The 13,776-nt window shown below is 35.2% G+C and overlaps 1 protein-coding gene across 1 annotated transcript in view; it reads left to right on the top strand.

The window, feature by feature from the left end:
- Positions 1–13,776, top strand: part of CDC73 (cell division cycle 73) — a 130,241-nt gene that overhangs the window by 114,059 nt on the left and 2,406 nt on the right. The window contains exons 13-16 of the mRNA XM_075038896.1: positions 177–264; positions 7,763–7,924; positions 9,842–9,942; positions 13,349–13,490. Coding sequence (XP_074894997.1) covers positions 177–264; positions 7,763–7,924; positions 9,842–9,942; positions 13,349–13,490 — 493 coding nt within the window. The remainder of the gene's footprint in view (positions 1–176; positions 265–7,762; positions 7,925–9,841; positions 9,943–13,348; positions 13,491–13,776) is intronic.

The raw sequence follows: 13,776 nt of genomic DNA, 5'->3' as shown, positions 1-13,776 counted from the left end.
AAAAGATTGACTACAATTTTCCTTGAATATTTTTCCATGATTTTGATCTGTTAAGCAAGAGTTTTCATTTTATGTGCAGTTCCTTTAATGAAAAAGGTGGCGGGAGGGGAAACAACAAAAACCACAACAACAACAAAAAAAACCAACAGGCAAATGTGACTGTATTATCTCTCCAGGGTCTCGAACTCCCATAATCATTATTCCAGCAGCCACGACCTCTTTAATAACGATGCTTAATGCAAAGGACCTTCTGCAAGATCTGAAGTAAGTAGCTGATTAGAACATGCTGTATAAAAAAACTGGTTTCAGATACGAAGGTGTACTGGTACCAATCTAGTAATTAAGCAAGAGGGAGTATCTACTGTCTCACGATAAGCTAGTTTTACAAACCAGAGTATAAAAGAAATCAATGCCTCTTGAATAGCAGGAAAAAAGCGAAAACTTCTTTTCAGAGCTTTTGCACAGTTGTGACCTGTGGGCCAAATAGGCAGATTGATAAGAAAGTCTTACAGTACCGTTTCTAATGTCTATAGTGGTTTTCTTTTACATAACATACATGCACACCTGTGCAACTGATCAATGAACCCTTACAATGGAAGAAGACTTAGAGAAGATGAGCAAGGGCATTGTGCTCATGGAGCTCAGAAAAGATTTCGGGGAAACAACCACAGTTACTGTAAAGGGGAAGGTGAGCGGAGGGTGGCCTCTGTTCTATCTAAATAAATGACCGTATCAGCTGAGCAGGTCAGCTGGTTGTGTAAATAAAGAATTCTTTTAAAGTTCACATATAACAAAAATAAGAATAAAGCATTGTCATTAAGTATTGATGCAAATTCATTCAGGGAATTAATGAGTTGCTAAAACTTGTTTATTGCATCACACATCTGATTCTAAGGTTTAATTCATTATGGCTGAATGCAATCAACATTACAAATTACTTTCTTTGTGGTAAGGTAAAATTCACTGTTATGGTAAAACAAAAATAACCCCCAAAAAACAAACCACCCAAAACCCCACCTTTCTGCTTGTCCAACAGATCATGGTATTTAGAGTTGCCTATCGGTTAATACCAGTTAATTTTTCTGAAACAGGCAGTCTTTTTCACAGAGAAATACACTGTTATAGATGGTCTGCAATGGTGTGTTGAAAAAAGGGGGAGCTCTTCTTTCTTCCACCTCAGCGTTTTGCTTGTCCTTTATGAGACTATACACTGCTTTTCTTCAAAAATAGGCTGTCCTTACTGTGGTGCTACAGCTTTCACTGGAGTTGCCCTAGAATTTTTTAAAACTGCTGTGTGATACCAGATGCCTTCTGATCTCCAGCTATTTCTAGTTCCTAGACTACTGCCATATATCATCAAAGATCCAGTAAGCGTATTGGACTCTTGGTGGCTCTTCCGAAATATTTAATCAGAGATAAGGCTGGCTTTTAACGTTATAGCTTAATGTGCAAACAGTAACTGGACTGATAGAATTGTGTTGACAGAGAGTATTGCTTGTTTATGTGGGGGTTTTTTGTTTAAGAAAAAATTTCACCACTACAAGCCCTGGATTTTACGTCTATGTAATTTGTGACTTTCTGGTACAGGAATACCTATAATGGAATAAAGCACCAATATGTCATGTCTAAGTATGTATGTGCTAGGAGGCTTGTACTGTTTTCAGCTCCACTGGGGTAGAGCTACAGTTAACTTCTCGAGATCTGCCCCAAGAGGATGCTGATCGTTGGAGCGCAAAGAACACGATCCAAGAAAAAATGAAATTATGTTTAAGGGTTGAAAGGAGGACACTGATGTAATTAACAAGTGTGAAAGACAAACTGAAGAAGCAAGGTATGTTAATGAATCAGAAGTGCAATAGCAGAATTTAGAAGAGCAAAATATTAATTTAGCCGTGACAGTTCTAGCATGCTTCTAGAAAATACGCCACCTGGCCTGTTGGGTTTTTTTTGGTTTGTTTTTTTGTTTTGTTTTTTTTTGTTTTTTTGTTTTTTGCATTCAAATTTATGCAAGTAGTTTGTTTAGGAATGGCTGCAGGGTTTGTTTTTACTGTTCAGGTATGCAGAGTGTAGAATTAGCCTTTATGTAGAGTGTGATTGATAGATATGTGATGGTTTTCCAAGGAAAGAAGACTTACCTAATTTCTGCCTCTAAGTCACTGCTACCTTTAACTCATTCCCCACTTTCAGCTAAAATTGACAGAAGAGTAGAGATTTGGAAGACACATGTCATTGCCACAAGTTTTGGAATAAAGAAATATGTCCAGATAGAAAAGACATCCAAATTAATACTCCCTCCTTTACCCCTGTTGAGGAAGGTGCAGGTAGACTTGAATTTCTTGTATTTCTAGAGGTAATCAGTCTGCTTGTATTAGCCATCAGAGTACATCAATGATAGCACAAGGAGAAGGGACTTTTGGAGCTGGAAGAGTAAGAGCCGTTGCAGGGGAGACTGCTAAGAAATGTAGGAGAACCCTGGGAGAATGAGGCCCCCAGGACTGTTAGGGTATGGAAGCTGTGATACTCAGGCTGTTTACAGGGCAGCTTTCTTCAATGCCTGATACCTGAGGCAGCACGGTTCTATGAAGTGTGTGATAATAAAGAATGAATATTTGGGTTTCATAAATAAAACCAACTTTTGCTATTCCCTCCATTTAAATCTTTCTTTAAACAAAACAAGGCACAAAGCTGTAATTGTAATGGGAGATCAAACCACTTAAAATCAAAACTTACAGTCATAGCTGGGAATTCCTGTCTTCTAGGATAGTTTTTTTCTAGGGTGCTGGATGTTTTGGTTTTGTTTTTTTTATAACTGGACTGCAATGCATTGTCACTTTGGATGTGAGAAAAAGTAATTGTGGTATCATTGACATGTATTTTAGGTTGTTTGTTGTAAAATAAACAGGATAGTCTTAATCCAGTACTATGGTAGGCATTAAATTCAATTGTCAAGGACTGAAACTTACTCATTATACCAACGTTTTTAGTAAGGCTTTTCATAGCTTCGTAGTATGTTGGTGTTATTTTTCTTGCCAAATTTGGCTGAGATTTATATGATGCTTAGCATCTTTAATTCATCACTAATGTTATGCTCTCTTTTGAAGTAGAGAATGGGGAAAGCAGGAATGCTATCATGAGTAGAATCATATATAATGATAAACCAGAAGCATATTACTGGTTTAAGATTTTTATTTTTTAAGATATCTGATTTGTCTGTTGGGTGTATTTGTTGCAACTTAGTTTTTGTAGGGGGACATTTCTGTATATAATTGTAATATATATAATTCATATGCTGTATAATATGCAAATATTCTTGATAACCTTTTTTTGAAAGTTATTTTTCTAAGGATTCAAGTATAAGATAAAAAAGAAGAGTTTCTAAAATACTAAAAAGATATCATTTCAATTAAAATCAGAACTGCAATACTTCATGGTATACTGTGAAGCTTCTTAAAAAATATTTCATATAATACACTTTATTCTTAGTCAATATTTGAATGCAACACTGAATATCATAATTATTGTGTAAAATCTGGCTTTCCAGACTAAGTATTAGAGAATATCTGAAGCTAGGCGTTTCACAGGCAATGCTTCTGCTTTACATGGAACAAAAGCAAGGCAGGAATTACATCAGGCAAATGTAAATGATTAGATTATGATTATGTATTTTTATTATGATGATGCTTTTACTCATTATGTGTTTCACCATATGTGACCAGGCAACTCACTGGGATTTATCCAGCTTTGATATCAAGCAAACTATCTGAAAGATTCAGGGATAATGTATTACAAAAAAAAAAAGCTTTGTTCTCTTGCAAAAACAGGTGATATTGTAATCTAACAAAAATATTGAGAGGGTTGTAAAAATAAGTCTCCAATTCTAAACACAATCAAATGTATATTACAATGATCTCAGTTACTGTCCTGCATTGGAGTTGCCTTATTCTCTGTCCATGCATTTTTCAGTATGCCTGAGTTGGGGGCCAGAAAGTACTGACCTGACCTCAGTAAAAGTGTTTTAAAGTTAATGCTAGCAATTGATATGAGTTTAGAGCTTAGACATGAGCAGCTCTGGCAGTTCAGTGGATAGTACCTTACCAGTTACCTCCCATCATTTGATCTTGTTCAGTCGCTTGCCTGTCACCTTGGGACAGGGACCTGCTGTCTTTGTAAAATGAGTGTGCACCGGTTTTTGTGTGGATAATGATTTTGGCAATTAACAGCAAGAGAATGGAGTGCTATTAATTTCCTAGTAGGGGTATAAAAATGGATTCTAAGTAGATACAGATTTTTTTAATTATTTTTTTTTACTAGGGAATAGTAATCTGGAGAAGCAACAAAAAAATGTCAGCTCTGGCACAGTCAGGTTTCAGAACAGATTTCTAGTGTGTTGGATGATTAAAAAGGTGTCAAGTACAAATGTGTAGTTAAGCCACTGTCTATAGCATTGTGGCAAATAATTCCCAAGAGAAGATGGGGGTTTTGGTGATTTCTTTAATACTTAGATTTCTTATGCTTATCTTTTATGTCCAGGTAGCAAGGGAGTAAGCCATAATTATATCTGTAATCATACAGTAATTTCTACTGATTCTCAATTCTTGAGCACATGGCTTTTATTATACTTACTGAATCAATGGTTCCCGGAAATGCAAGCATATATTTCATAAACTTTCTGTAAGCTGTCATTTATTCCTGTACTCTGTGTACATATATGTAAGCCTTTCCTTCAGTGCTTTCTTTATGACAGTTATCTTCTCTACTGTTCCGTGTGAATCTGCTCATTGATATTTTTTTCTTTGGAAAATTCAGATAAGATATTTTGTGTTCTCTCTTGGAGAAATGTGTTCAAAAATGTTCAGATTTTTACAGTAAATAAAACTGAAGCTGTTGTCTAGAAGATGCGTAACTGAGGCACAACCGAATGGTGCCTTGATGGCTGTTAACGCAGTTTCTAGCCTAAATGGAGAGAAACTGTCAATTAACTAGTGTTGAAATGAATTCTTAAACACAGAAACATTTAAAGCTAGAAGTAGAATTGAGAATGCCTGTTCCAGCCAAATTTGAGGGGTCTTGGATGCAGTGGTGAAATTGTTAGACTGTAGAATAGCAATATTGCTTCTTGTCTAATTTGGCCTGGGGTGGCTAGGTTTCCTGTTTCCATTTAAAATATGTTTCCTTCCTCACATTACAAATTAAATGGAAAATGTGACCTTTTAGATTGCTGTTCATATGAATATTTGATTATCACTGTAATGTACGTATGGCTGGATTTTATTTACATATTCTGTAAGAGTTTGTTCTCATTTAGTGCATGGGACATGTAATAAAGAAATTCTTTTCAAGCACTCCACCTTTTTAGGTGATCCTGGCTTTTCATATAGACCTTGTCACTTGGGTAAAAGATATTTGAGGAGGATTTTTTTGTAATTTTTTAAAATTATTTTAAAAAGGCAAACCAAAAAAAAATGTATTTCCATCTTTCCAGCTGAGATTCCTTAATTCTGATGGGTGAGGAGAGACTCATGAATGGTGTTCTTAAAAGCTCAAGACCACCAAGCAAATCCTTATTTTAAGTTATAAAATACAGTTTCCTATCAGTTAGTATTGGCAAAGCCAAACCTGCAACATGTTGGCAGGACAGGCCATTAGGTATGCTCATTATTAAAGTTGTACCTCACTTTTGAGTTTTTAAATTAACGACTTGACTAGAAATATTTAATTCTGATGTCAAGTTTAGTAGCTTTTTCCAAAGTAGAACTGTGTTGAATGCTTCTGTGTGTAGCACGCAATTGTATGTGTCAGTCGGTTGTGGTAGATAAAATATGTGTTGATATTAACTGGTTTGTAATTACTTCAATTATTGGTGAAATTACTGTCTTAACTTTTTTTATAATATTCTAGGCGGCCTAAGTGTACTTTTTCCCAGTGTATCCTGTATAGCTTTTCTGTCTGTATTTTCTTTAGAATGGTGGTGTCTTACATGTACTAGACAGATAAGTATAATTTAATTTGTAGCTTATCATTTAACATCTGTAATGCTTTTTCTGTATTTGCAATACTAGTCAACTTTAATGCACAATTCATAGTCTTTTGCAGTTTTGGGTTTTTTAATTTTCCGTTGCAGTTGTATGTGTTTGGACGCACACTTCAGAAATTCATTGTGACTTTCTGGTTTTGAAATACTGTTAAATCATAAAGAGTATAGGGGGGCTTCATCTGTTTATTTATGTTAGCAAAGTAAAATAGTTTTGCTTGAAGGTTTATTGACAGTTTCCACGTGCTGCCTTAAAACTTGTTTTTTGTTAGGTTCCCCCCCCAAATGCCATCTTCTCATTGGATATAAGATGTTAGCAGAAACTAGTATTTTCAAGTTGACTGAATAATAAATTTTTCCTCATATTTCATTTTTCATTCCTTTTTTCTATTTTTCCAGCAATAGAAAGTGCAGTCTGCCTGTTTAAGGACAATCAAATTGGTTTTTAGTATTCAAACAGAAATAGGTTGAAGAGAACAAATGGAAATGGTGCAAACAACTTGCCTGAAAAATGTAGTAAACTTTTAAAAAGCCTCACCTGTACTATAATGAAGAGAAATCTTAACAATTATGTAGAGTACTATGTTTTTAAAACGTAGCATCAATACTGGTGAGAACTTTTGCAGTTAAGTGAAACAGTGTTTCTTTTTATCAGAAGTTTTAGAAAAGAAATGTAAGGGCAAACAGTGTTAGTAGTGCAGCTGGGTGGTTCTGTATAGAATATTAGGAGAACATGGGTCTGAGCTCTGCTCTGTTGCTGGCCTAGCAGGTGTTACTCGTCATACCAGCTCACCTTTCTGTGACACAGTTTTAGTTCTATAACACACATGATTTTGTTATCTTTCCTTTTGACGAAACCCACTGAGATTCATCAGTAAAAAGGCTCACACTACTCTCACATTTCTGATGCCCATTTTGAGAACTGTTCTGTGTATGTTATTTTATTATTGCCATAAAGAAGAGACTCTTGAAATGGAATTGTTATGTTTGTTTATTTTTCAGCCCCCACTTAAAAACCAAAAGATCTGTAATTCATTTGGGGAGCTTTGCATCTTAAGCATTTATTTGTGTCATACAGATATTACATAAGACATGAGGATCACATCATCCTTATTTTCTGAGCACTTAATCTGTCAGAGAAGCCATTTAGGAAAAAAAATTATAGAGTTGTTTTATCATACATCGTAGTAACCAGATGAGTCATTGATAATGTAAAATCACTGTCATCCAAAAAAATAAAACCTCACTCAAAAACCTTTTGACCAAAAATCCCAGCTTTCTTCAAAAAATATAATTCTGATGGCTCCAAGAGCAAGAGCTCTAAAATTTGCTCCAGGAAGCAATTGTTAGTGCCCAAGCTTCCTCACGTTACCCTTGATCACTAAAAATGAGTTATAGCCATTTAGCGGGTTGTGATCTGGCTCCTCATCTGCAAGTGATTGGGTAGGGTTGGCAGGGAGTGCCACAAATGTATGAGAACAGGTCAGGCTGTAGTTTTGAGAGGCAGAGGACCTTTTAGTACAACTGTTTTTATCATAAGGGCTTATGAAATATTGTTCTTATATTTTTTGCTGTTCTGAATGAGTAGTGATAGACACTTGGCATAGTGAAAATGAGATGGCTTCAGTGACTGTTGCCAATAATGCAACGTTCTGATAAAGTTGCTACTTTTCCTGCTGATTATATCAAATAAATTGCTTTTGTCTACTGAATGTTTTTTTATTCCCCAAGGTTTGTACCATCAGATGAGAAGAAGAAACAAGGCTGTCAACGAGAGAATGAAACTCTAATACAGAGAAGGAAGGATCAGATGCAGCCTGGGGGAACTACAGTCAGCGTTACTGTACCTTATCGAGTAGTAGACCAACCTCTGAAACTTATGCCACAAGACTGGTAAAACAGATTTCTCCTTTACAAAATTTCTTAACCAGGAGAATGCAGAATTTGGAGGGGACCAATAAAATGCTACTAAATTCACTAAAAAGTGAAGATACAGATATAGGAATGGATTGGATTGTTAACTGTGAAGGAGTCTTTTCTGCAGGTGAAAATAATATGAAACTAAACTTATTTAAAAAGTCTTAAGAAATCACAGCACTCTACATTCTAACAGTGTGAGGAGCACAACTAATTTTATTTTTATAGGTTTGCCAGAAATGTTGCAGAAATTCAAATAGGAATACTCATATTAATTTTCTGGTTTGTGATAGTGTAGTGTGCAAGTCACTGAATCATGAGCTGAGAGAAAAATCCTGCTTTCTTTTGTGCTTTCTGAATGAGAGTGTGTTGGCAAGATGTGTTCACAGGCCTTCAGCATCTGACATTCTAACTTTTTTAATAGTTTAAGAAAGAAAGCAAGCACATCAGACAGTAAAGACTGAACTATGTTTTCAGTATTGAACCAGATTCATTAAATTGGATTCAATGATGGAAGATTACTTCTGAAGGGAGAGCCCCAGTTGGGGAAAAGAAATCATAGGTAGCTTTTCCTTCTAAGAAAAAGCTGGAAAGATTGATTTGTCTGTAGCCCATTTTTTGATGCTATGAAAACATACTTTTCTTTGAGCAGGAAAATTCTGGAGAAACATATTTTTGTTATTTGACATAATGAATTAGGCAAAAATTTTATTTCTTCCTCATAAGTGTGAAGATTTTAGACACACACGATGACATTTTTGGTGGTTTAGTAACTTCCAAAGTAGATTTTATTGGAGAGGAATATTTTGAAAAAGTTCTGTTCCTAAATTAATTGTTCTTTCTGTTGAGAACTTGAACTAGTCAGAAATCTGTGGGTTTGAAATTCTAAATATCAAATAGCACTTAATGTTTAATGATCAAACCTTTATGAACCATCTGAAATGGCCCTAAAGTGCTTCTGAACGAAGAGATGAAGTGAGGTGGTTCTTTTAGTTTGTTTTTATCCAAGGGGAGTCAGATATTAGTATCTAGAAATTAACATGTTGCTGCTGTGGGGTTGGTTTTTTTTGGTTTGGTTTTTACTGTTAGCCATTACGAAACCTGTAACGCCATTTTAAATGGCAAAGCTTTAGTCTGTCCTTTAAAAAAAACAAACAAAAAAGACCCCCAAAACTCCACCTTGATTAATCTCTTCCATTTGGGATTTGGTAGACTTTACAATGAGTTAAATTTGGGGATTAGATTAGGGAGGTAATTATTTGTTGTAGTAGGTAGGAACCATAGTTAGATGATGTAAATATTCAAGAAAAAGATAGACCATATGTGGGAGGTCATTTGTTCTCAAATGTGTTGGGTTTTTTCATTTTATTTATGTAAAAGCTTCATCTTAATCACAAATTTATTTTCTTAGACTGCAGGTAATGGTTACATACCCTTACAATAAATGATGCACTTTGCAGAAATTTAGCAGCTGTCTCTTCTAATAAATTTTTAGAATAGAAGTTAACTGTATTCAGGATAAAGGCTTTTAAATTGATACATCTCAGTTTACATTATTCATAGAAGATTATCTCTGAAAGGTTGGAGCACTTTTTAAAAGCAAAGTAATAATGACCAGAAATAAACACTGTTCAACTTCTTATGAACCTAACATGGGAAACTGAGCTGCATATCGCAAAGGGATGGAGCTAGAAGTCCAGAAAAATAACTTTTTTTTTTTTTTTTTTTTTTTGCTTAACAGGAAAAAGCAGTTGTGCTGGAGGTGTAGTTGTTCAATGTGCTATACTGCTGTTAGTAAAATAAGAAACTGCTAAGGTATATTGCCTGTTTAAGAAAGCACGTAATTTAAATGTTCTGGGCCATCAACGTGTCTGTCTCTTTCTGTGTTTGTAGGGATCGTGTGGTGGCAGTGTTTGTCCAGGGTCCTGCTTGGCAGTTCAAAGGCTGGCCTTGGCTCTTGCCTGATGGATCACCTGTTGATATCTTTGCAAAAAGTAAGGGTTTTTTATGTTTTGTTTTTAAGTGTTTTGGGGTTTGTTATTCTGTTTGGGGGTTTTTTATGGGGTGTTTATGCTTATGGCAAAGTACTGCCAAAGTGCTGTTGGACTCAGGTGGTTGAGAAGACAGGGGCTTAGGTCTTTGCACAGATGGCAGATACTTATGTGCCTTCTGCAATTGTTCTATTCTGACCTGTGGAATCTCATGGAAATCTTCTCAAAGCTGTTATCTTTACAAGAAGCTCAGAAATAGTTAGTGTATAAATTTATTTTCCAAGCTTCTAAAAAGAGGTGAAAAGGCAATGTATATTACAACACTTCATAGATAACAGATTTACAGGCTGTCTTCACATTTCATTACTACTTTGAACAGAGGATTGATCACCTAGTATTTCACTAAGAAAGGTTTACAAATATGATCTGGTGTCTGACAAAAACTTGGAAGTTTAGTAAGATACAAATACTTTTAAGTTGTGAGCTAGTTTTTATCACTGTATAGATCTGAAGAGGTTTTTTGAGTTATCACAATTATGCCTGGTATGCTTTGAGACCCACTGCACCACTGCACTTTTCTCACACAGTTCACTCTTCTGACTGTAAGGTGTGCGATAATATTTAAGCAACTGTCAGCTTCTGGTCTCTGTTGCTTCATTGTAAAGCTGCCTTAGAAAATAGACCTTTTTATAGTGTCCAGTAGTTTCTGAGCTACAGGTTTTAAAAAAAAAGAAAAAACACCCCCCCCCCCCCCCCCAAAAAAAAAAAAACACAACCCAAGCCAATGCGCACACACAGAAAAAAAAAAACAGAAAACCAAGCCAAAAGACTTAGTTCAGCCTGTTGTCTTCCAGTCAGTGTGATGGGGAAACAAGTTTGATCAGTTTTTATGTGTGCATATATTTGTTATGTGAGGTAGAAGGCAGTAAGAGAATGCTAGTTTGGTAAGGAGCAAAAAAAGAAAACAGACACAAGGCTAAGGATGTATCTGTGAACAACAAAATAGAATGAGTTGCTTAAGGGGGGATTGAGAATGAGCAGGGAGAGAGTGAAAGAGCCTGAAAGCCAATGTAAAAGAAAAATACACCACAGGAGAGAGTTTAACAAAAGAGACTAATGAAAGAAGAAAATAACACTTCAAAATGAAGATATAGAGAAAATGGAAATTGTGAAAAGCAAAACCAAGAAAAATGCTGTTAAATATTTAAGGTCTAGCTAGTAGTTGCATGCCAGTTCCTATTAATTTTAACATTATGAATATGTAGATGTATAGAGGGCCATAGAAATTTTTATGACATGCTTTGACATTTTTGAAGTCTTCACTATGCCAAAAGATCAAAATCGTAGCCTGCGTAGTTCAGTCTGAAGGTGTACAAATTCTTACCTTTTTCAAGTCAAAGAAGGATACCTGTTCTTACTTGTCTCATAAAGATAAATTGAAATGGACCTTTTTTAATTTTAGAAATGCATTCTGTTTTTCCAAGCCGAGGTATTTTTAAAATATTTTATTCATAAGAATATCTCTAGGGCTTTTCCTAATGACTTCACTCATTCCTCAAAACGAAAACAGTGTAAATGGAGAGAGCACATGCAATGTCAGTCTGGTTGTATGTGTCTACTTTTACCTGAAGCTATTGCTTTGCCCATATTAATAGTTTTCAATATTCTTCATACATGTCGCTTCTTGGATCTGCAACAGTTTGTTGTTTTATCTGCAGTTTGCATTTCTTTATGTAAGTCACTGGGTCTGTGGTGATTAGCAAATATTCAAAACTTATCACTGTCACTCTGGAAAACAAGCAGGTAGCTTACCATAAAGAATTCCTCAATAAAATTTTTATTGGACCAGAGCCTGTTAAATTGGTTTTGTTTGTTCAATTGCTATATCATGTAGAATTTTGCTGCTTGAGTCTCTAAAATTGTTCTTAGTTTTATTTACACGTGGTCTGAGTGTTTAATGTTCATGTAGTAAACAAGCTTATTTTTGCATCTGCAAGTGAATGTTCGAGGTGAAATTTTTAATGGTGTCACTTCAATGAACAAATATTTAATTTTTAATACAATTTTAAAGGTTTTGCTGCTAGAGCATATTAGCGTGCAGTTTTAAGACTGATTTGTTTCCGATTCAGAAGTGAGTTATCTTCTGCTCAGTATCGTTTAACCTTAATTCAGAGATTCTGTCAGGTGTTGATTAAGTTTTCTGTAAACGCATAGACTCTGTGTATCTTTATTTGCTTGCTCTGTGGTTATTTTAAAACATGCAACTTAGTATAGCAAAGGTGATGCATATGTATTCTTACTTTTCATTCACAAAGCTTGGAAATTTATCTGGCAATGGTACAAGCCAGATGACCACTACTTTAGTTTGTCAATTGAAAAAAAAAAAGCTAATTTCAGATACCAATCTCCTAGAAAGCTCCTAGATATATCATTGTATAGATTGACCTGTATCTGGAAAAGGGGACTGCTTTATTTATTTATTCATTTTAGCCATTTAGCTGAAATTGTAGGTGGATTTTGTGGAAGAAAAAATGAAGAGTGTGGTACCAGAAAAGATACGACCATGGCATTAAAATTAACTGGGTTCCACAAGCCTGGTCAAATGCTTCTGCTTTACTTCTCCAATAATATCCAAAATAGAAACTGCGTCAAATTGGCTACCAGATAGGAATTGTAGAAGACTTAAATACTTTGCACTGGATTATGTCAAAACTATGATTTGGCTAAGGAAGCCAGAAGATTTTAATACTCACTGTGTTAATGCTTAGGCTTTATATAATTCACATGTGACAATATTTCCCAAGAGCAAAATAACTGTTAATATGTTGCCATTTTTAAGTGAGTACTAAATCAGGGGAAATTGGCAGTTACTAAATGGACTCAATATTGAAGGTCTTTTCCAACCTAAATGATTCTATGATTCTAAATTTCTCAGAATGCTTCATGTAGCATTTGGGGGGTTACACTGTCATTCTGCTCTAAGTCTTCTATGCAGACCTTCAGGAAATAGCCAGGCTTCCTTCTCAATGGTCTCAGAAATGCTTCTTTTTTAAAATTCTTGGACAGTTCAAAGATTTTCAGAAAGAACATCTTTGCTTCCCAAAGAAAATGTGCTTGAATTGGCATTAAGTTTCTGCTGTTCTCCTAGAATCTATGCATCTAAAAATAGGGGCTGCCCTTTCACTTAAACCTGTAATAGCACGAAAACCTGATAGTGGCCACCAACGACTATATTTAGCTCAGTGCCCTTTATTAACTAGTTGACTTTCTTGAGAGATGGACTCATTAATTTTGTTCTCAGGCTCTGTTTCTGAAAAAAGAGGGGCGGGGTGGAAATTCTTTTTGACTAATAGTTAAACACTGTAAAGTCATCATGTTTGTACATTAAATGTTTTCCTGTTTCCTGTAGTTAAAGCTTTTCATCTCAAATATGATGAAGTACGTCTGGATCCAAATGTACAGAAATGGGATGTAACAGTGTTAGAACTAAGCTACCACAAAAGACACTTGGACAGGCCAGTATTTCTACGCTTCTGGGAAACTTTGGACAGGTATGTTTCCTGCTGAAAGTCCTTAATGCTCATGCTTTTATGATGTTTGGTGGGAATGAAGAGTTATGGCAACAAGGGCATTATATACAATGTAGACAACTGAGCAATGTTTTACCTTGAAAATACTGCTTGTTTAGATTTTCTGCAATGATATGGTTAAATATATACTACTATATTTTCTTACAGACTATAAATAATAATCTTCACAGTGTAATATGCATTGATTTAAAGGAAGGGTAGTTACCATTAATCATTGGTTAGTAGCATGATTCCCCATCTGCCTTCA

This window comes from Buteo buteo, chromosome 10, assembly GCF_964188355.1.
Source record: "Buteo buteo chromosome 10, bButBut1.hap1.1, whole genome shotgun sequence".
NCBI classification, from domain to species: domain Eukaryota; kingdom Metazoa; phylum Chordata; class Aves; order Accipitriformes; family Accipitridae; genus Buteo; species Buteo buteo.
This window is presented reverse-complemented; position numbering and strand designations above follow the sequence as displayed.